Source organism: Hermetia illucens, chromosome 1 (assembly GCF_905115235.1).
Source record: "Hermetia illucens chromosome 1, iHerIll2.2.curated.20191125, whole genome shotgun sequence".
Lineage (NCBI taxonomy): Eukaryota > Metazoa > Arthropoda > Insecta > Diptera > Stratiomyidae > Hermetia > Hermetia illucens.
The window spans coordinates 18,447,327-18,472,098 of NC_051849.1; the positions used below are offsets into that span (position 1 = coordinate 18,447,327).

At 43.1% G+C, this 24,772-nt stretch overlaps 1 protein-coding gene across 1 annotated transcript in view; it reads right to left on the reverse strand.

Moving 5' to 3' along the window:
* Positions 1 to 4,067: 4,067 nt before the first annotated feature.
* Positions 4,068 to 24,772, reverse strand: part of LOC119658753 (facilitated trehalose transporter Tret1-2 homolog) — an 82,494-nt gene continuing 61,789 nt past the window's right edge. The window contains exons 3-6 of the mRNA XM_038066446.1: positions 5,629 to 6,160; positions 5,301 to 5,569; positions 4,854 to 5,189; positions 4,068 to 4,786 (exon numbers count right to left, since the gene is read on the reverse strand). Coding sequence (XP_037922374.1) covers positions 4,623 to 4,786; positions 4,854 to 5,189; positions 5,301 to 5,569; positions 5,629 to 6,160 — 1,301 coding nt within the window. The 3' untranslated portion in view covers positions 4,068 to 4,622. The remainder of the gene's footprint in view (positions 4,787 to 4,853; positions 5,190 to 5,300; positions 5,570 to 5,628; positions 6,161 to 24,772) is intronic.

A 24,772-nucleotide genomic window follows, 5' to 3' on the forward strand; every position in this document is an offset into this window, starting at 1 on the left:
GCGCCCTACACACTGCTTTATGCAGATGATGTTTTCCTAGCATCTGATAGCAAAAATGATCTCGAGTAACTTGTTCAAAAATGGAATGATCGCCTCATGCAACACGGTCCCAGATTGAATCTAAACAAAACTGAATTTTTGATGACCGATCCCCATGAAATAGGCACAATTATTGTTAGTGGCAGTGATCTGCCCAGAACTGAGCAATTTAAATATCAACGATCAACGCTATCAGCCAATGGAGAACTACATTATAAAATTGCTTCACGCATTAACGCAACCTGGATGAAATGGCGTGCTACAAACGGTGTTTTTTGTAATCGACGTATCAACGAACGTCTCAAATCTAAAATTTGCCGCAATGTCTTCTGTTCTGTCGCCCTCTTTGGTTCTGAATGCTGGCCAACTATAAAAGACAATGAACGACGTCTTACGGTAATGGAGACGAAGATGTTACGGGGCGTGACACGTTTTGATCACATCCGAAATGAGGATATCCGCGATCGTTATGGGATTGCACGATTGGTCTAAACATCGCAGTTGATGGTAAACAACGGTGGCTTGATACGCTGGATGGGGATTTAAAAGCCTCGGGATTGCACCCAGATCAAGCATTCGATAGAGCCAAATGGCGAAACTGATCACGACGAGCTGACCCCGCTTGTGAACGGGACAAAGGCTGACGAAAAACAAGAAGAAGATTCTTCACTGACGGATCAAAGGTCGTCGAATGTACACAGTGTATTCGAGTTTCGTCAGTGTATACCAAGCGGAAGCACTGACGATCCTGGAAGCCTGATCCGAGCCCCAAGTGTAACATGGTCATTCTGACTGACTGTCTTTGTACTCAGTGACGACGTCTTCCAGGCTAGTGGGGCAGTGGAGAAATGCGGTGAACAGTCTGGGCGGGACGCACAAGTTCACCCTCCTTTAGGTTCGCAGAGCTCCGGAAGGAATGTCACAGGCTCCGCCGCTTAACACAACGTCTAGGCGACCGGGAGAAGTCATGTACCATAATGATGGAGTACAAATCAGCCAAAAGGAGACTCCGCAGCGTAATAAACAAGAGCAAAGCTCGCTGCTGGCAAGATCTGATCGAAGAGGTGAATGGGGATCCGTGGGGACTCGGTTACAAACTTGTAACCCGAAAAATCGGGGCTCTGCGGAAACCCTGTTCACTTAAGGCCGAGCAGATGGACCGCATTGTGAGGGCACTCTTCCCTGCACACCCCGTATGGGATGGTGACGTCGACGCGGAGAGCGCAGAGGACTGTCCACTTTTCTCTGTAAAAGAGTTGGAACAGGCAGTCCTCTCTATGAAAAACAAGAAGCCGCCAGGACCCGATGGTATTCCAGCAGAGGTGTACAAACTGGTATTCCAACACCGGCCAGACCTACTGCTCGGCGCATTCAACGCTTGCCTGAAAGAGGGCATTTTCCCTGCTCGTTGGAAAGTTGCGAGGCTTGCGCTGGTCCCTAAAGGGAAAGACGATCCCGAACTGCCGTCTTCATACCGCCCACTATGTATGCTTGATACTGCTGGGAAAGTGCTCATCAGAAGTAGACTCGCTGAAGCGATACGTGCTGCCGGAGATTTATCTCCCCGGCAGTTTGGTTTTAGGGCAGGGAGATCGACAATTGATGCTGTCATGCAGGTCGTGGACGCCGTTCGACGAGCAGAGGCACATAGCCGCCGAACTGGACGGGTGGTGCTCCTCGTAACGCTTGACGTCAGAAACGCCTTCAATTCCGTAAGATGGAAAGACATTCTAGGCACACTAGACAATACCTTCAACGTGCCGAACTATCTCTTACGGATTTTGAGGGGCTATCTGAGGAACCGCTCCCTGCTCTATGAAACACTAGAGGGTCAAAGGTGGATGGAGGTCACGTCGGGGGTAGCACAGGGATCCATCCTAGGGCCGGACCTCTGGAACGCTACCTATGACAGTCTGCTTAAACTCGACATGCCAGAAGAGTCGCGCCTGGTCGGCTACGCAGATGATGTCGCAGCGCTTGTTGCTGGACGCACTGTCGAATAGGCGCAAAGCAGACTCGGCATATTGATGCGACGGGTAAGCGGATGGATGACTACTCATGGTTTCAACCTTCCACTGGAAAAAACCGAAGTAGTCATCCTGACTAAGAAGAGAATTCCGACCCTGCGTCCCATATCGTTCGGCGAGTCGATAATCGAGTCAAAATCAGCGGTAAAGTACCTCGGGTTGACTCTTGACTCAAAGATGAGCTTTTCTGAGCAAATCCAAGCAGCAGCGAACAAGGTTGTGGCTGGAGTTTCGGCGTTAAGTAGGCTAATGGCAAACGTTGGGGGTCCTACGTCTAGTAGGCGACGTCTCCTGATGAGCTCAACGCAGTCTGTCCTGCTCTACGGTGCGGAGGTATGGGCTGGCGCTCTTAACAAGGAGGTATATCGTAGACGCCTTGCGCAAGTATAGAGACGGGGAGCGTTACGGGTGGCGTCTGCGTACCGCACAGTCTCTGAACCGGCCGTGATGGTGATCGCGGGAGTTATCCCCGTTGCCCTTCTTGCTAGGGAGCGTCAGGCCATATACAAGCGCAAGGGAGATGAGCCAAGGGAGGTGGTTGCTCGCGAAGAACGGCAACACACTCTAGACGAGTGGCAGCTCTCTTGGCAAAATGAAACTAGAGGCAGATGGACTGCGCGGCTCATCGGCAACTTAGGTGCGTGGCTGAATCGGAAGCATGGTGAGACTGACTATTTCCTTACCCAATTTTTAAGTGGGCATGGAGTCAGTCTTACCTGCACAAGATTGGAAAGGCGCGTTCTCCGGATTGTGTGTTTTGCAATGGAGTTGTGGACGATGCCCACCACACTTTCTTTTCTTGTGGAAGGTGGGATGGGGTTCGTCAGCAGCTCTATTTAAACACAGGGGATCTCTCTCCAGACAACATTGTGGAAGAGATGCTGAGGACTGCTGACAGCTGGAACCGTGTTGCCCATTACGTTCGGGCCCTTCTCGTTGCTAAGAAGATAGAACTCGACCGGTGGAGGAGCCGGATGGCAGCGGGTTCCTTGAACTGACAGTTCCCTTCCTCCTCTCCCCTCCCGTTGGTGAAAGGAATTCCCTGATTTGAAGGCTCCGCAAGGCGGGAGAGTTCGGGGGCTGGCCCGAAGTAATGTGACAAATGGTTCCAGGCTAGCTCTCTGACGATGGGGAGGTGTTTAGTTGGTAGTCCGACGACGTACTGAATCGGGAGTCCTACACTGTGTGCGTAAATGCATTCGTCTACCCTACCTCAAAAAAAAAAAAAACCCTCCTCTAGGTTCCCGGTCGTAGGAACATAAAGGGGGCTGACGGGTTGCCCAGGTGGAATTTTTCGCTGGCGACTCACTAGGGCGGATTCTACTCATACTACTTTGCAGTCGCAGACCTCAGATAGCGAAGGCTTTGAGCCTGTGTCAAATCAAGTAGGATTTGGCCTGCTTGTAAGAAAAACCCGAAACCCCTCCTGTGCCAGACGAGTGTAAATGCGTGCAAGATTACGGCGGTCTGCACGGTCACTGGCCCATTGGGGACCATTTCACCAGGCTCGGCATACCCTACAATTCACAACCTCGGGCACTTCTTTTATAATTTCCCAGCTCTAGCTAGAGTCAGGCTACGGATACTGGGTAAACCATTCTTTGGAGACCTCAGAGAGATTTTTAGCTACAGGGTGGAGGAGCTGCTATCCCTTGTGAATGCTATGCGCTGGCTTTGAAGATCTGAGCCAGCTGGACTCTGCCCCTGCTCTCATCACAACAGTTAAGATCTCAGGAGTTTATGGCATCAAAATGGCGCACCACAGCGCTAATTTTTCTCCTCGGAGCGGCGACTGATACTTTCCTACTTACCTAGTCTTCTGCTTAGTATAGAAAACCAACTTTAATTTCTGGTTTGACTTCCTGTTCATTCATTTCACTTTAGTCTCCAAATAATATTCAATAATTAATCCTGCGAAATCAGTAAATTTTAGGAGGTAGTTTGCCAGCACCGTACGTATCTTCCATATAAACTTTACGCTACTGAAGAAAAACTCGGAAACCACTTCTTATTTTTTGTTTATTTTCTTTAAAAAAAGCGTACACTTTTGTTTCTGTATCCTAACGCTATCTTATAAGTAATAAATTATCGTAACAAATGTAGCTAAACTTCTGTAGAATTAACAGCATAGTCGATGTGGCACTTTCATAATAAATTTGTATCTAAAATAGCAATTGACCATTGATCCTTCATCAAACTCACATAAGAATATGCTATGTCTCTGTATATGAAACTCAATTTACACAACGCGACCATCCGCGTATATCTTTTAATACTGTCGATCTCATATCTATCAAAAGTCCGTAGAAATAACAGTTACTTGCTATAGTTATGTACAGAAAGGATCTTCTCTCCGCAACTGTTGAGGAGACTGAGTACGTTTCATGTTATGTACAAACTACAATTACTAAACAAGAATGACTTCAGTTGGGTCTTTAACATATGAAAAACATTAAAGAAGATATCACAATATTGATTTCTCTTGCGTAACTTTAAATGTCTAAGGTACGTTACTTAAGTGCTCTTTTAGGGACCTAAAAGATACTAGCCTTCTCTCTAGTTAAGTAATTTGTTCTTCTCCACAATTGGGGGAATGGGGTCGGCCCCCTTCTTCGGTTTTTCCTTCTTAAGGGATTTAATCCTGCCAGAGAAGTAGTCCTCGATTTCTTGGAGTGTTCGTCCCTTTGTTTCCGGCAAGCATAGGTAGAAGAAGATCATTCCTGAAATTAGTTGGGAGTTAGTAGAAATGAGGACCTCGTTATTTGTGTTTGTATTGAAAAGGCTTACCAACTAATGATATGCAGCCGTACAGCATGAAGGCACCGTGTCGGTAGAGCGCATGAGCCAGGAAGGGGTAGGTTTTGACAACGACGAAGATGAAGATGTGAGCACTGCATGTTGTCAGGCCACCAACAATACCTCGCACTTTTTGAGGGTAGATTTCACCAATCATAACCCATGGTACTACTAAGAAACCGAGAGTGCAAGCTATTGTGAAGATAAAGATGCATGCCACCGGGAACCAGGTTGCAGTTGGAGTAATTGGCGGGTCAGACGTGTCCCACTTGTATTTGAAATATAAGTAGATACCCAGACCTAACATTGAAACGCCGCAACCAACACCTGTGAGAGAGAGAGAAAGATTAATCTTTTAATACCTTAGTTCTACCGCTGTTGAAGTTCTTAGATTAGCTGCCTGTCGGTCGTGTCCTCTCTTGCAAGGTTTCAACTTACCTGATATAAAGGTCAGCGGCCTCCTTCCACATCTCCTCAGCGAAATACATGCAACAATGGTGAAAATGAGCCTCACAACGCCGAGTAAAATGGTGCAGGTGTAAGTATTCATAGTAGTTCCTGAATCACGGAAGATCTCCACAGCATAGAAGGTAATTGTGTTCACACCACTGAACTGATACATCATGAAATACAGGACCAAAATTCCGAACGGTTTGAGGGTTGTAGGACTTAATAGGAGAGCCAATTTCTCTTTTGCTGTAACTTTGCTGAAAATTGAAATAAACCCTTGAGTACTTCCGTAAAAGTTATCTCAGAATGTGCTTACTTATTAGCGTTAGTTTTCCGGTTGAATTCCTCCAACTGCTGCATTTCACCCTCAACGTTGCATGACGATCCCCTGAGTTTGGTCAAACTTTTCTGTGCAGCATCAGATTTCGCGTGAGCTACCAGATAATTTGGCGTTTCAGGCATGAAGAACATGAGAATTAACGATGCAACAGGGATCATTGTCGACACAATAGATAGAATCTTCCATGTAAGGAATGAGCCCAGTGTGTATTGCATCAGGACACCAAAGCTGATGAAGACTGATGCTAAGGCACTAAGCATCCCACGTAGATGCGGCTGAGTGACTTCTGACGTGTATACACGAGCTGGAGCACCCACCATACCTGATCCGAAACCGACGAAAAATCGACCAGCATAAATCAGCTCTACTCTGTCCGCCGAACATATTAGAATCCATCCCAGGATAGCAGGTATTTGAGTTATCAGGAGAGTTAGTTTTCTACCGACTGCGTCCATGAGGTAGCCACTAACGATACATCCGAAAGGCGTTCCAGCTGAGGCAAGTGATGCTGCAAATTGAAAAAGAAAGGCATTTTAACGATGTCTGATGGCATGACCAAATGCATCCTTAATTGTTAAACTTAGTCTCTTTTATTACCGAAAAGGAAAAAGTAGAAAGTGAACCCTACGTTTGAGGTTATTGTATTGTAGCAGGGAGGGTCTAATATAATCTTGGTATCATAAAGTAGAAATAAAGTTCAAGCTCCACGTTCCGCGTGCAATGCGAAGATGCGCAGTAAGTGATGTCTTTCGGGAATGGGGATTAAAAGAGTGGAGGTCAGAAAAGTCCTTCTTAAAAAAGAGGAGTCGGGTGAAATTTCATTGAAATTTTTCGAAGAAAAGACCATTACAGTTGCGAGAAGGAGACCGGATCACGGAGAAACACTCTAAAATGCTTCGAATGAGGTAGTTAAAGAGTGTTATGGAGGGTTCGGCAGTTCCAAAGTCAGAAGTGCGGCGCAATATGAGGCTTGACATTCTGGAAGGCAATGTCTGTCGAAGCCGGACCCATCATTGAAAGTTGCATAAGGATTTCGGATGGCACTTAGGTATGATAAAAGGAGACTAGCAAAGACCGACGAATAACATTTGATAGCGTTCAGTGCTAACTCATACATAGAGCACCAGCGAACCAGAGTGTGAAAGTTCGACTGTTGGAACACACGGGGAGGCTACAGAAGAAAGGAGATTAGGGAGGAGGAAGGTCGTCAATGAAGAATAAAAATATTAATGGACCTAGAATAGATCCTCGTGGTACATCACAGGGGGGATATGTAACCGTCGGAAGAAACCCTCCAGGAAAAGTTAGAACACGGTAGGCGAGCCATGTAATGAGGGGAAGGGTAATGCTATGTAAGGCAAGGGACGAAAATCTCGGGTGATTATCGGAGTTAAAAGTCTTAAAGAAATGCGTGTAGATAACGTGCACTTCTTGTCGACAATCGAGACATTTGGGCATGAAGTTGATGAATTTTAGTACGTTAGTAGCAGTGCTCTTTGCCAGGTTTTTTTTTAAATACATCCGCATCCTAAAATACTGACGCCATAGCCTTGCCAGCCGACTGTTGCGTCTTTGCACGCTTTCGAGTCGGCTGACCACGTGTAGTCCACTCAGATGACGAGCGTTTTGATTCGGGTGTGAAATAATTGAGCCATGTTTCGTTCATTGTCACATATCGATGAATAAATTTGAGTTTTTTTTATGGAGGAAGAGCTTTAAATTCTGCTCAGAATCGTCAACTCGATGTTGTTTTTGGTCGATTGTGAGCTCACGCGAAACCCCCACTTTGAACAGAGCTTTAGCATACCCAAATATTCATGTACGGTATGTCCAACACCTTTTTCTGATATCTTTAAAGCGTCAGCTATCTCGATCAACTTCACTTTGCGCTCATTCCAAATTATTTTGTAGATTTTTTTTATGTTTTCGTCGGTAACTGCCTCTTTGGAACGTCTACTGAGTGTATTGGCCTCGGCGTTTATTGAGCCTCGTTTAGACTTAACAAACCACTTTCCAACGGGGGATTTTCCTGGTGGAACGTCCAAATAATGTTTATCAAGTCAAGCCATGGCTTGAAAAGTATGTTTTCTGCCAAAAAGCTTTGCTTTATTAACACCCGAAATTCCTCTTTACGATTTTCTTCAAATCACAACGGATAACAACTATGACGATGAAATCTGCGCACGGTCGTTGGCAGCCAACGGAGCCTTACAAAAACTGTTTCACTCGAAATATCTTACCATAGGGTCAACGCTCTTACTATGCAAGACTATGATCTTGCCAGTCCTTATGTATTTCTAGGAGACCTGAATTCTTAGCAAAAAAAATGCTCTGGTATGACAAAATGTGACTACTAAGAGAGTAGGAACGCAGTGGGAATGGATTTGAGAAAAAAACCCATCGAATCACATTTGATCAGCATCAGCATAAAGGAAGTAAGGGACCGTGAGGAGAAAGGCAAGGTTGTTGATAAGGAATAAAAGTAGTAATAGATGCAGAATGGATCCTCGTGGTACAGCAGAGGAGGGAGAAAAAGAATATGCAATCGTCGAATGAATCTGTGCAGGAAAAGTTAGAACTTGGTGGGCAATCCACGTAATAAGCGGAAAGGAAATGTTAAGAAAGAGAAATTTAGACAAAAATATCATGTAATTCACAGAGTTGAATGCCTGGACGACCTGAGGCGTACAAATTGCGTTCATTCGGATCGAGCAGGCGGCGCGAGATCTTGGGCTGCACATCAATGAAGGCAAGGCAAAATATATGGTGGGAAATACCGCACAGCACCGAAAACCAACCAACCAACAACATCAAAATGCACTGGTCAAATTTCTCTTATCTAGGACCGAAAATCACAACCGATAACAGCTACGATGACGATGGAATCCACGTACGGTTGTTGGCAGCCAACAGAACCTATTTCAGCTTACAAAAACTGTTCCGCTCGAAACGTCTCACCATAGGGTCAAAGCTCTTACTGTACAAGACAATGATCTTGCCAGTCTTCTTGTATTCCTCGAAGGCTTGGGTTCTTAGCTGTAGTATAAAGTATAAAGTGATATAAACCATAACGTGGATCACGGTACTGGAAAGTTTAGTGGAAATACCACTATTATCAACAAAGTAAAAATTGCTTGATTCGTGAAAATTGACTATTTTGTGCGCCGTGGCTAGATTCCTTGACTTATTCAGGGGTGAATTCCTGGCAAACTAAGACACGTTGGACAACCTGTGGAGTTCCACAAGCATCGGTCCCTGGCCCTTTTCTGTGAATATTAATATACGATGAAATTTTGAAGTTGCAGCTCTCCAAAGGTTGACCATTATCAATTTCACGGATGATATCGAAATGACTATCGTAGCGTAAGACATCAGGGAGATTAAGATTTTGACAAACGACGCAATTTGGGAAACCAGATCCGGGTTAGAAGACCTGGAGATAGTCCTAATCACCAAACGAAGGTAGCAAACGTACATACACCCGCAACCAGCCCTGAAATATATGGGAGTATGATGGGCCAGAAATCAAACTACAAGTCACATCTTGAAGAAAAGAGGGAGTAAGTTGCTCCCCATTTGGTCCGGTCCAGCATTAAGTTGATGCGGACTTAGGACCCCACAATTCTCAAAAAAAAATATTTTCAGCTCTGGCCAAGCTCTGGTCAATAAGGCGGATTTGCGCTCAATATAATTGTAGTTATGTTGTGTTCTGCGAATTATATAAGGGAGCACTTAACATCTGCGAGCAGCTTCGGTCACGCTGCTCCCAAGGCAGAGGTGGGGCAGCGTCTAACGATTTGCCTCTGCCCTGGTAAGAAACTGTAAAGCCGTTATCGCCTAATATTTTGGAAGTTTGGGTGCTAAGTCCAAAACGAGGGGTCCGTGAATCGAAAAAAGAGGGAGTAAGTTGCTCCCCATTTGGTCCGGTCCAGCATTAAGTTGATGCGGACTTAGGATCCCATAATTCTAAAAAAAACACATCTTGAAGGTTTAGCAACAAAAGCAACTGGTGTTATAAAATACTTGGGGAAAATGATACCGAATTTAGTCGACCCAAGGCAAGGCCGTCGGCTCTTTATCTACAAAGTTGTTACCTTGATTTTACTTTGAAGCGCCTGTCTGGGCCTCGCTATAGGAACATGAAATACATAGGAAAAGATTGCACACCCATACTGATTAAGTGCACTGTGGTCATCATGCGCCCACAGTACAATATCTGATGAAGCAGCATGCGTGGTAGCAGACATGGTCCCGATCGACATATTGGCGAACGAGGGTCGAGGCCTATACGCTCCAACATACGCAATTGGCGAATTCTATACCTATCGTTGACAATTGACACCAATTGAAGCGACACTGGAGAGGCAGGAGGGGTGGGACGATTCTCTTAAAGGACGCTGGACTTACAACGTTATTTCAGATGTCGCGAAGTGGATTAAACGGGGGCATGGAGAGGTTAGGAAGGATCTAATTCAATTCTTAAGTGGACACGGAGGGTATCGTGTATATCTTTAACTTTTAACTGTCCAAAATTCGCCGCACACAGGGCAGAGGGCGAATTGTGGCCTGGGCGGAGTTGTCTCCCGAGAATATCGTGGACCTCATGCTAGCCTCTGAAACAACTTGGAGGGCTGTGGAAAATCTAATGAAGGCAATCCGCAATACGTTAACGATGGAGGAACTTCGGAGGAAGATGATAAGTACCAATGTGAGTTGCAAGGAAGAAGAAGGAGGTGATTTTAGTGAGTGAAGTTTCACATAGCCGTATTTAAGGGACACCAAACACAGTAAACTCCAATTACTTATTGCCCTCAGGAGGAGGAGAACGCAATAGTCTTATCCTATGCTTAAAACTACTTAAAGTAGAGAAGTTAAAAGAACCAAGCTGTTGTGCGTTGTAAATTCAGCAAAGCCTAGAAATCGGGGAATGAAGGTAGACTTTGAGCTCTGCGAAGGGCACGTTGAAAATGTCTGCGTTATATGTGCTATAAGATGCAGGACGGCAGCTGATGTCGTTAGCGGTGGAGCAGTCCATCAGACCCGAGGAGACTTTAAAAAATGTGCATAAATCCAAACAGGATCTACGTTGTTGTAGGATGGGAAGGTTAAGAAAGCGGAGGCGGGAGGGGTAGTCCCCATAAGGGAAGTTATTCTTAAAAGAGGGAACGGGTGAATTTACGTTGTACATTTTCAAGAGTAAGACAATCACAGTTAAGGGAAGGTGACCAGATCACGGAGAAGTACTTGAGAGTATTGCTCACTAGGGAATTTAAGAGCGCTACGGAGGGTTGGATAGAGTCAAAATCAGAGGAAGAGCGATGTATAAAACCTGATAATTTTGCTGCTCGATTGGTGACTTCGAGGCAATAGGTGTCAAAGCAGAGCTTATTGTCGAAAGTGACTCCGAGGTTTTGTGTGGAATTTAAGCAAGATAAGGAATGTCTGTTAAGAGAGAAGGAGAAAGAAGTAGAAGAAGGTTGCGTGGGAATGATAATGAATGTAGATAGGAGCGGGGGGGGGGGGGTTATCATCATGAGGGTGGTCACAAATAATGATTCTGCTGCCCCGCAATATTACAATAGAATGAATAGATTGACATATTGAAGGAATATACACTACGTTCAGTAACTGAAAAAATGGTACACAATAGAGTTTTTAGCTATGTTCGATTAAATCAACGAATTTTTCATCATTTATGACATTGTTAACCATTATTGATTTTTATTGCACTTCGGAAAGTATCAGAAGCACCAACTTTCCAGTTCTTATTTGGTTTTTATTTGCTCACATTTATTATTTTTTATTTGTTCATATTTATTCTTTACATGGTTCCGCTAGGAATTGCTATTTAATTATCAGGTATTTATGGATGTTATTCATTTTATAGCACCTTATATTAAACCGTTGTTAATTTTTTTTTTAAATCATTTCTATGTGGAGTTTTTTTTAGTAATATCAAAATTATACAATAGAAATGAATATTCCACGATCGCTATACCAATTAGACGAAAATGCTAATATTAGTACATAAAGAGCGATGCTAAACATGCATGCAAACATTTCCAGACGAATGAATGGAAATACAAACAACTCGTGTATATTTTGTTATTTTAAGTTGTTTTTCTTTCAATGTTGAAATGGAAGTAAATTTACATAAAAATTAGAGTTACTTCCTTCTTCGAAGCACTTAGATACCAATTTCATAGAATATTTAATTCACTGGAGCATTTATAAGCTATTTTCATCCATCCATTGTAATATAAAAATAGAACTTACATATATTTACTATATCTATCAAACAGCCCTCGACATTAATATAACTAAATCTTTTAAAAAGCAGGAAGTAATAGGGCCTCGCGCCTTTGGCGATGAGAACATGATGATAATATGCCGAGAAGATATGTTTTTATTTATGATATCACATCAACATTATATACATATTTGCCAGTACACAGTCAAGTTTGCCTTTGTCTCGTGCCTCCATCCAGTCATAAATAATAGTAGGTAATGTAAATAAATTATAGCACTTGATCCCTTTAATGAATTCTAAGATAAGATACGATAGTTTTTCTTCAAAAGTATTTAGATAAGTGAGTACATCTATGCACAGTCCAATTCAACCTTGCTTTATTTTAGGAATTTTAACATTAATTTTATATTGCGACATTTTATTTGGAACAGAAAATTTATTTTCCATGCATGATCATCTTTCGATTTGGTTTGTAAGTCCAAGAGTGACAAGTGACCTTTCATTCATTCAAATTTATAATAAAAAGATTTGAATGAATTTCTAGTTGTAAAAATGTATATAGATGAATTTGAGGGAGTGTATTCATACAGGGGCAAGTGAAATACAATATTTAAAAAAAACATAGCCCTGAATTTCCACAATGTATTTAAATTATTGCATTTTATTATTTTTTCACACATGTGGATGGTCGTATGCAAATTTTCTTCAATAAAATTTAGATTCAAAAATATGCCAAAACCAGACGGAATATTACCAGATATGACTCAATTTGTTATGTGTTGTTAGCATCAAAACAGCTCGTGGCGATTATGGCATCTGTGTTTACAAGTGTTTACTGCTTTATTTTTTAGTTATAAGTGCGGCAGCCTAGTCCAGATACTCGGGTAAATATCATCATTTCCAGACTTTAAGACGCTGCTGAAGTGAGCAACCATAAATTAAAAACATGAGCTGGATGGATCTTGATTTCACGTGGTTATCATTATTGTCTGGAAATGGGGGCCGATTTAGGAGCTTTTGTTGTAGGTTTTTGAAAATTTTTTCAATGCAGCTGGTGGCTCTTAGATAGGACTAGCATGTAGTGTTATTGTTAATTACCAGCGTTCATACCAACCCGGCTGTAGGGCCACAAAATGTTGCCTAGCAAGTGTTAAGTGTAACCTGAGATAAACACTTAAGAAGCTATTGTTCACTTGTTAAGAACTGGAGCCCTTTATGGGGGAAGACTCAGTGGAAGAGCTAGCGGATAATACTAAACTTGAGTTTATTTGTTGACGGCTCGTCTTCTAATCTATTATATACACTTTTATGCATTATGATATCTGCAAACTCATTTATTATCCAAAGGCTGATTGGATGGTAGCAAAAATGAAAAACGGTTTCAGTCCTTTCGATGGAAATTCGCGTCAGCGTACTTTTGGCAACTTTAGCTTTGCAATGCTATGCACATTTCCATACTGGCGAACAGTCAAATGCATTTTGCCTAAGCATTGGACTACTATCATGCCGGGAAGTGCAACCTGGGCCTCCTAGTTGATCACCTGATTGATCGCAACAGAAGTTTTTAGATCTAAATGCAAACAGTTGTGGTGTTGATATGATATTAAAAATAAAAATAATTAATTAAAGGACAGAAGTTTTACTGCTGGAAGCGGGCGACTAGGGTGTTGTATTATATTTTATATGTTCAAATATCTAATTGGGTATTTTGAACTGATTGGCCTAACCTAGCCTAGAAAAATTGATTTTTCAAATTATTGGCATTTTCGTTGTTTGTAAGAGGACATCTCCCTTATCTCTGTGATTCGTAAATGTATGAATTGGAGCACGATATACTGAAGATTCTATAGAGGACTTTGCCGCTGAAGATACCCAGGAAGATTTCCAAATTGAAGTGCCGTTACCGCCATTTTGTGCAATTGCTAAACATTAGCGTCTGTGTCATTTCCAACTCCGCCATGCTATTAACATAGTATGCTGGTCCCAAGCCCAGGTAAAGGAGGAGGGTTTGAGGCAACGTACTCTGTACTATCCTCAGTAAAACAAAAATAAAATGCTGAGATCAGGGAAAGAGATAAATAGAGTATAGTTGGAGTTATTCTACTATGCTAAATCCTACCTGATCTCTCTTGGTGACAGGCCCCGCGACAGGTCGACCAAGAAAATGCATAGAATGTCGTTACAAACATGATGATCGGATTGAGTCACAAGCCTCGGAGAAATGCTAGGGCGTCCACCTCAGTCGACGCGGCAGGACGGGCCCCGGTCCTGTCGAGAAATGGGCAAGGGTTCTTGACGCATGGACGGCGTCAGGACGTAAGCAAGTTAGTCCGCACACAACGAACAAAACAAATACGTGTCTGCACGCTGAATGTTGGTACCCTAACTGGAAAGACGGAGGAACTCGCAAGAGCCCTTCGGAAAAGGCGCATTGACATCTGCGCTCTGCAAGAAACCCGATGGTCTGGTGCCAAAAGCTGCGACATTGAACGCGAACGCGGTAAAAATGGCTACAAACTTCTCTATTTTGGTAACCCACACACTCAATATGGTGTTGGCATTGCCATCTCAGAGGGTTTCCGTGATGCTATTAAAGAAGTCGAACGATTTGATGATCGGCTGATGAAGCTCACCATTATATCAGCTGATCGCACTATTCACTTCTTCACCGCGTATGCACCACAGACAGGTCGACCTGATGCCGAGAAAGATGCCTTCTGGCAACTTCTCGTGCCTGCTGACGATTACATAATCATTGCCGGCGACCTTAATGGTAATGTGGGTAAAAAGCAGACGGTAACAGGTGCCATGGGGGAAAGGGGTTCGGAGCGCGCAATGAAGGTGACGAGCGTATAATCGATTTTGCGGACACCCATGACCTTGTACTTATGAATACATGGTTCATCAAACGATTGTCTCATCTTCCCACATTTTATAGTGGGAACAATAAAACGCAAATCGACTATATTCTCATAAGACGATAACATTTTACCACTGTCACTAATTGCAAAGTCGTTCCCTATGAGACCATCGCAGCTCAACATCGGCCGTTGATTGCCGTCCTGCGAATTAAGCCACCGATAAAACAGCGTGAGGAACGCACTGGCCCGCCGCGCATTAAATGGTGGCGATTTGGTGAGAAGAAAGAAAGAAAGAAACGGTCTCACTCATACGATTGCCAACCATTACGAATGTGGAAGAATCATGGAACCAAATGAAAGACACGATCCACAAAGCGGCTTCTGCAACCCTCGGGGTCACCAAGTCGGGTAAGCGGTACATCAACCCAGATACCTGGCTTTGGAATGATGATGTTGAAATGAAGGTCCGTGAAAAGAAACGCCTCTACCACAAATTTCTCGACGATAAAACGCCTGCTAATTGGCAAATTTATAAGAATGCCAACCGGGAAGCAAAGAAAGCGGTCGCTGTCACAACTTTTTTTGAGAAGTTTGGGTGCAAGCCCTAAGCGAGGGGTCCGTGGACCAGGAAAGAGGGAGTAAGTTGCTTCCCATTTGGTCCGGTCCAGCATTAAGTTGATGCGGACTTAGGACCCCATCATTCCTAAAACGAATATTTCAGCTCTGGCCAAGCTCTGGTCAATAAGGCGGATTTTCGCTCAATATAATTCGTAGTCATGTCGTCCCATTTGGTCCGGTCCAGCATTAAGTTGATGCGGACTTAGGACCCCATCATTCCTAAAACGAATATGTCAGATTGAATTTAAACAAAACTGAATTTTTGACGACCGATCCCCATGAAACAGGCGCAATCACTGTCAGCGGCAGTGATCTGCCCAGAACTGAGCGATTTAAATACTTCGGGTCAACGCTATCAGCCAATGGAGAGCTGCGTTATGAAATTGCTTCACGCATTAACGCAACCTGGATGAAGTGGCATTCCACAACTGGTGTCCTTTGTGATGGATGTATCAACGAACGTCTTAAATCTAAAATTTATCGCAATGTCGTCCGTCCAGTCGCTCTCTATGGTTCTGAGTGTTGGCCGACCATAAAAGACAATGAACGGCGTCTTGCGGTAATGGAGGCGAAGATGCTACGTTGGACTAGTGGCGTCACACGTTTAGATCACATCCGAAATGAGGATATCCACGATCGTTATGGGGTTGCACCGATCGTGGAAAAGTTACGAGAGAGGCGTCTTCGATGGTATGGTCACGCAATTCGTGCAAACGAGAATTCACTTGCGAAGATTGGTCTGAACATCGAAGTCGATGGTAAACGACCAAAAGGCAGACCTAAGCAACGGTGGCTTGATACGCTGGATGGGGATTTAAAAGCCTCGAGGTTGCACCCAGATCAGGCATTCGATAGAGCCAAATGGCGAAGCCGATCACGACGAGCTGACCCCGCTTGTGAAGGGGACAAAGGCTGAAGAAAAAGAAGAAGCGTCTGTGTCATTTCCGAACAACTTATTACTTAATTTAACATTGAAATTTAAATTGAATTTTTTAACATGGAATCATTTTCTCAATACTCGCGCGTAAATGGGGAGACTTTAAAGTGGAAACCATCCTCTGCTGCGGTTATTAGAGGGCAAAATTCCAATAAGCCCTTCCTTTTCTTCGTTTCTTCTATAGTTGCGCAGGATTTCATCCATGCTTTTTTCCTTTTCTCCTTCTTCAGTCTTTGCCTCGTTTTGCTCGGTCAAAGGCTTGATTCGGATGGAGTCACAAGGCTCACAAGTCACCATGCAGCACTTCAAGCCATCATCTCTTCTCTTTTGTCTGAAGATCGAATCATTTTAAAACTCGATATCTTACTCAGAATTAACTGTAAAACTAATTTCCACAGAGTCTTGATGAGCTTTTTCCAATTTGCCATCCATCCCTCCCGTTTGACAATCGGCTTTTCGATCTTTCGTTCCGGGTTCAAATCCTAGCTCGGGCACGGATGATTACCCTTGTATTTGGACTTGTCCCGATGCTAAACTTGTGGTATGGAATATGGTGATTAGTAAGAGCTTGCCAATCCCGATACTTGCCGTAAGCAGACGTGGAGAATACTACGCTTCATATTGGTAAACTGGGCATGTTTCCACCATGAGCTCATGCTTGAATCCAAGGTCCTGGTGGATTCATTTGGTTCGGCCCGACAGCAAAATACAGCATTTTACCTGCCCATGTACAATACCATTGGTGGTCCTCGGCGCAAAACCGGGGTGCCTGGATTTCCTTATTAAGGCGGTCTAGACGGATATCGGTTGTTGCGCCGTTGATTATGATGATTATAACACCGGGGTCATCACAGTGTAGTCGAACAACATATTTTGTACTGGTCATTCTCGAACTGCTTTTTCATTATAAGTTTTCTGTAAGCACGGGTGCGATGACGCATAAAGATCCCAGTGTGTCAGCAAAAAGACCCTCAGCACAAAGCCATCTATTCGATAAATGGAGGTCAACGAATGGCTTCCAGGGGCACTGTGTATTTACCGTACATTACCTTCGACTCCCAATCATCGATACAGGCCTGAAAAATCTATCCTTCAAGTTAAGGAGGGTCAGTCCCCAATCTACCTTACAAAGAGCTGCGTATAAAGCACTTGTCAGCTCCTTGTAGTGAGAATAAGCACGCTGTGAGTTCACTTGTCCATGTTGTGTCGCCACGTAAAATACGCTCCTGATTCCGATGTAATGAGGAAGGTTCATCCATTCCACAGCAGAATTTGGATAATGCATTCGGAATTTGGACGTAGTAGTCCATATCCCCCGCAAAAAATTTTTCAAATCAGTCACCAATATTTGGAATGCATGCAATAATGACGAACGCTTATTTGCTTATTTCGATCTTTCTCAAGAGATATGGATTTCAGCACCAATTTCAGATGTCACAGGAATTGTCAGAATTTTCAGATGAAACTAAATTCTCTTTAAGTTGTGGTTTAGCTAGTAGTAGGGCGTAGAATGACATTTAGGTTGCAGGATGCTGGACTCCACGCGCAATGTTGAACAGTTTATTGATTGTTTTTCTCGTTCCGGCGGTCTAGTCGTTAATGTTAATATCTAGATTCCCTCATAGAAGTTCCTCCTTGCCGTGCCTCTCGTCGGGAGAAAGACACCTGATATTTTGTATAATGACGTTTGTTAGAGTAGGTACGAAGGATCTTGCCTTCGATGGGCATTTCTGCTGCACTCAGTTGCGGGTAGCTCTGAACCGTCAGTAGTCGTTAATTTGCTCAAAGTGGGATATATAACTCTGCCCTCATAGAAAGCAACATTACACTATTCCAAAATACATACCACTAAAAACCATGGCCTCTTAGATGCTTAATCTAGAAATAAATGAAGGGGGGATATCCCTTTCACATACGTACATACATATATGGCGAATCACGGCCAGGTGCCGGAGCAATTGTTTTTATCTTAGATGTTCGGAGTGGGTTCATTTTGGTGAACGGAGCCTAATAAGAGGATTCCGGGCAACGATTTGTGTACATAGTTTTCGGGCTACTATCTGGGAAAAAGTAGGTCATCGTATGGTACAGATGGTGAACCCAAGCTGCGCTGCACATTGTCATCCAAAAACTAACTACCAAATACCTTGGAGTGATGATAGCTACCAGAGTGGACTTCAAGGAGCATATGGATCATGCTCACGTTAGGCAATCCAGCGCCAGCATGGTTCCAAAAAAGAACATTTCAAACATCGGAGGGCGACGATAGACTTGTAATTTACGTACAATAAAAACAATAAGCTTCATTCTATATCTAAGCACAGAGAATCCTCCCCTTGCTTTGATCTGATTTATAACGGGAGGTGGTGTGGAGGACGGGGTGTTTTTCTAAGGCTCTCTGGAAAAAAACCTTATTAAAATCGGTTGGTTGCTTGCCAATGACATGAACTTTGCTTAAAAACGGATACACCTGTTGACACGAAATTTAGTGAAAATGTTGGAACTGTGAAACTCACGCAAGCAGCGAGTCACATCTTTCAACGTTAAGGATGCCAAAGAAGGGCGCAAGATTTTTCTCTGCAAATATAGTCATGTTGGGTATCAAATGAAAGGCCTCAATTAGTACTTTTCGAAGCAAGCATTAGTTTTGACATTAGTTGTAAACAGAAGTATACGGGGATCCCAAATTGGTGATTTATTTAAAGGGGATAATCTTGAAATCCATCCAAATGAAATTTTAAAAAAATATGCTTGTGCCCCTATACGTTCAGCTTTCAAAATGCACTTCATACCAATATTTGCTCAAATCGTCGTTAATAATAGTACATTATCATCATTTTTTGAAAATTGACAGGAAACTCCCTTTAAGCTCATCTTGCAATCATAAAGTTTTATGATAATTTAAGCTACAAAGTGGAGCCTCATATTGGAAAGTTCCATAGAAATCCTTCTATTATCAACAAGCAAAGAGTTTTCGGTTCCCGACTTGTTTTTCATTGTTATCGACTTTCGGCTGAAAGAGTTTGGAGGAGATTACAGGTAGGACGCTAACACTGGCAAGGATATTTTGTGATATGATTGTGTCCCAGGCAAATTGGGATCTGCTAACAATATGGCAGAAGGACTAGGAAGGCGTGGTTGCGAGCACAATCGATGATCGAAAAGGGTATTTGTTTGAGTTAAGTCATTCAGCGATGTGATAATTTGTAGCAACTCGACAGGAAGAAGGGTAGGAGAGAGATTAACAATTAATAGTCTTGGATAACCCTCGCAAGCAGTTAGCGAAATATATTGTGTGAAATTGATAGATCATCCCACCCCAAATTATCATAAAAGAGTAGAAGGCTCGGCAAAAATGCCCTCGCACGGCGAGAGACGAGCTGACGTAAAACTAGCTGCAAAATAAGCAGCGTTCAGTCGGTTTTCGAATGGGACAAAGGATCAGATTACTTGTCGAATCAGTGATTAGATCCCTGGTAGAGGTTGACTACTTGCCTGGTGTGGTGAACACTTACTACCAGACTGTTTCCATTTGTAACTAATTAATTATCATCATCATCATCAACGGCGCAACAACCGGTATCCGCTCTAGGCCTGCCTTAATAAGGAACTCCAGACATCCCGGTTTTGCGCCGAGGTCCACCAATTCGATATCCCTAAAAGCTGTCTGGCGTCCTGACCCACGCCATCGCTCCATCTTAGGCAGGGTCTGTCTTCTTTTTCTACCATAGATATTGCCCTTATAGACTTTCCGGGCGGGATCATCCTCACCCATACGGATTAAGTGACCCACCCACCGTAACCTAACGGTCATGGTATCGCTCATAGATTTCGTCATTGTGTAGGCTACGGAATCGTCCATCCTCATGTAGGGGGCCAAAAATTCTTCAGAGGATTCTTCTCTTGAACGCGGCCAAGAGTTCGCAATTTTTCTTGCTAAGAACCCAAGTTTCCGAGGAATACATGAGGACTGGCAAGATCATAGTCTTGTACAGTAAGAGCTTTGACCCTATGGTGAGACGTTTCGAGCGGAATAGTCTTTGTAAGCTGAAATAGGTTCTGTTGGCTGACAACAACCGTGCGCGGATTTCATCATCGTAGTTGTTATCGGTTGTGATTTTCGACCCTAGATAGGAGAAATTGTCAACGGTCTCAAAGTTGTATTCTCCTATCCTTATTCTTCTTCGTGTTTGTGTTTGACCAGTGCGGTTTGATGTTGTTGGTTGATTCGTCTTCGGTGCTGACGTTGCCACCATATATTTTGTCTTGCCTTCATTGATGTGCAGCCCAAGGTCTCGCGCCGCCTGCTCGATCTGGATGAAGGCAGTTTGTACATCTCGGGTCGTTCTTCCCATGATGTCGATATCGTCAGCATAGGCCAGTAGTTGGGTGGACTTGAAGAGGATCGTACCTCTTGCATTCACCTCAGCATCACGGATCACTTTCTCGAGGGCCAGGTTAAAGAGGACGCATGATAGCGCATCCCCTTGTCGTAGACCGTTGATGATGTCGAATGGTCTTGACAGTGATCCTGCTGCTTTTATCTGGCCTCGCACATTGGTCAGGGTCAGCCTAGTCAGTCTAATTAATTTCGTCGGGATACCGAATTCTCTCATGGCGGTGTACAGTTTTACCCTGGCTATGCTATCATAGGCGGCTTTAAAGTCGATGAACAGATGGTGCAACTGTTGTCCATATTCCAACAGTTTTTCCATCGCTTGCCGCAGAGAGAAAATCTGATCTGTTGCTGATTTGCCTGGAGTGAAGCCTCTTTGGTATGGGCCAATGATGTTCTGGACGTATGGGGCTATCCGGCCTAGTAAGATAGTGGAGAATATCTTATAGATGGTACTCAGCAACGTGATACCTCTATAATTGCTGCACTGTGTGATATCTCCCTTTTTATGTATGAGACAGATAATGCCTCGTTGCCAATCGTCAGGCATTGATTCGCTGTCCCATACCTTGAGCACAAGTTGATGAACCACTTGGTGTAACTGGTCGCCTCCATATTTAACCAATTCGGCTGTAATTCCATCGGCTGCTGGCGACTTATGATTTTTTAGCCGATGAATTGCACGGACTGTTTCTCCAAAACTTGGTGGTGGCAGTATTTGTCCGTCGTCTTCAGTTGGCGGGACCTCCAACTCGCCGATGTTCTGGTTGTTCAGTAGCTCATCAAAGTACTCAACCCATCGCTCTAATATGCCCATTCTGTCTGAAATCAGATTTCCCTCTTTGTCTCGGCAGGATGAGCATCGAGGTGTATAAGGCTTCATCCTGCTGACTTGTTGGTAAAACTTCCGCGCCTGGTGCGGTTGCTCCCTGTACTTTTCTAGTTCATAGACTTGTTGGTTCTCCCAGGCTTCCTTTTTCCGTCTGTGAAGTCGCTTCTCCACTCGTCGGAGTTCGTGATAAGTCTCTGCGCGTGCCCGCGTTCTTTGGGAATGCAACATTACTCGGTATGCGGCATTCTTCCGTTCCGTTGCTAGCTTACATTCAGCGTCAAACCAGCCGTTCCGACTCATTTGCGGTTAGGGCCAAGTATGTTTCTGGCCGTATTTATGATAACATTCTTCAGGTGGTTGTGAAGATCATTTGTTGATGCTTCATCTCCAGGATCTCTGTTGACTGCGGTTATTGCGGCATCCATTTCCCTCTTATAGGGGTTGCGGAGGGCTGTGCTGTGGATGGCTTCAGTGTTAACTCTCACCTGATTGTCAGAGGGGATTCTAGGTGGTATTGTTATTCGGGCTCGGAGCACCATGCCAACGAGGTAGTGATCCTTGTCTATATTGGCCCCCCTATATGTTCTGACATTCATCAAGGCTGAGAGGTGGCGGCGTTCGATCAACACGGACCGCTTTCCGCGCAAACCAAGTACTTCCAACAACCATTTCGTGTGACCCTGGTAATTGAATATCTGCAGTCCGTTATCATTTGTTTTTTCGTGTAAGCTATGGGAGCCAACGTATCGCCTGAATACTGGCTCCTTCCTTACTTGGCTGTTAAAATCCCCAAGTATGATGTTGATATCATATCTGGGACACTTCTACTGCCTCGTAGAAGATATCCTTCTCCGACTTTGCAGTCTCCTCTGTAGGGGCGTGAACGTTTATGAGGCTTATATTTCTAAACTTGCCTCGCAAGCGCAGAGTGCGTAGCCGTTCGCTTATGTTTTCAAAGCCGATAACAGCAGGTTTCATTTTTTGGCTGACTAAGAAACCTACTCCGAGCACATGGTTTACTGGATGACCGCTATAATATATGGTGTAGTGACTCTTCTCTAGGAAACCGGTCCCTGTCCATCGCATCTCTTGCAACGCTGTTATATCAGACCTATATTGGGACAGGGTATCGGCTAGCTGGTCATCAGCTTCATCTCTGTACAGGGAGCGCACGTTCCATGAGAAAATGCGCAAATCTTTATTCCGTGTTCGTTGCCGGGTCCGTCGTTTTAAAATCCGTCCTGTCCGAGGCTCCTGTTGTGGCTTCGTAACGAGTTGTTTTCCGTGTAGGGTTGTCAGCCCTACCCAACCCCCAACCTGGAGGACCAGTTGGTACAATTTGTCCCGTTTTTAGGCGCGGGAGACTCGCCTTCACCCTTCTCCGTCTGCAGCTTTTCGTTAAGAAAGAGCTCCCAGCGGTCACCACGTGGAGGTGGAAATAGGGTTTGGTAGTAGAGCTGTTGGTGTTGGTCCAGCAGGCATTTCCCAGGTTTTATGCTCCATAAAATTAATTATACATGTTGCAAAAATATATTAAATAATAAAAAAAATATATTTATTTATTTAAAATAAATGTGAGATAATCAGAAATGTATATACATATTTTATTTCCTTTTCAAAATAGAAAATTCATTGTATTTCGTGGTCTACAACTCAAAAAATTTTATTGGGATGAATTGTGGAGCAATAAGCACTAATGCCACATGCAGCCAGCTTATGTACATAATTAAGAACATGATTTGTCAACAAACATATGAGTGAACACTCTTTACAATTAAATTCCTTGGATTAATGCGATGATAAAAACATTGATCCAATGAAGCAATTAGAGACATTTGACTGCTTTAATTAAAATAGTAAATATAAGAGTAGATACATGTTTGGTTGCACTGTGTGTATAATTAACAGCATTTTGTGATCATGCCTAATGCGAATGAAAGTATTTACAGTTGTTTGCGTTAAACAAGTTTCTAAGGATGATTGAAAGATACTTGGGATGGAAAATAAGTAGCTGCTTATTTTTTAAATAAAGTAAGAAACGAAATGAGATTACAAGGTGATGTGTCCTACTTTTTAAGGCTTTGTGTAAAACAAAACCTTATTAAAACTGATTCACTGTCTGTCTGCCCGTCTGTCACACGCACTTTTCTCCAAAACGGCTAAACCGATCTGAACGAAATTTGGTGGACAATGAGTGACATAAATTCAGGTGGAGCTTAAAAGGGGTGTGTTAAAGTTTTTTTCACCAAATATAGTCGTGTGGGGTATCAAATGAAACGTATTGATTAATACTTTCCGAAACTTGGATTGTAAAGTGCGTGACGAAGGAGTCAAAATATGCACACTTAAAGTGAGACAGGAATCATTTTCGGGAACTACCCAATCCATGCGCTTATATGAAATCTAGGCCTCAAAATATGTTCCATTCCCATATCTGATCAAATAAACATACTCATAGTAAATTACCAACTTTTATAAATCGACTGAAACCCCACCCCTTTTTAGTTAATCCTAAGAAGGGGGGGGGGGGCAATTTTTATCAACAAATATAGGCAAATGGGATATCAAATGAAAGGTTTCGATTAGTACTTTTCAAAACTGGTCTCTATCATAACATTTAATTCACAATGGGACAGGGCGACGGCTTACGGGGCCATTCTCAGAACCTACCCAACCGAATAATCAGAAAATAATCAGAAGCTGCCAATTTATAGTCCCTAGGCTACGAAATACCCTTCATACTGATATCAATTTAAATAAAGTTAGTAATAGTATATTGCTATAATTTTTAGTAATTGACTGCCGAATCTCCCTTGAGTCCATTTCTAGAATCATGAATAGTCCTACTAAGTTTGGTGAAAATCGTACTATTACTAATAAAGTTATAAAAGGTCAAATTTTTCGCTTCGCGATGTATGTCAGTAGCACCCAAAACTGGGTATTCTGACATAATGTATGAATATATATAAAGTGCTAGGGGGGGGCGATATGTTTTTATAAAAGGAATATAATAAAACCTTTCATACCTGAAATGTAAAGCTTCTGGTTTCCTGGCTTGTTTGTATCTGTTGCAGATTAACTTCTCTACATTTGCTAATAATACTGTACTTCTAGTGTGAATCGTTGAGGTTGACTTTTATCAATACAGCCCTTTCCAGATCGAATTATTTGTGTACATGACTTTTTAAGAAATAGAGAACGATTGAATTTTTAACTATGTACACAC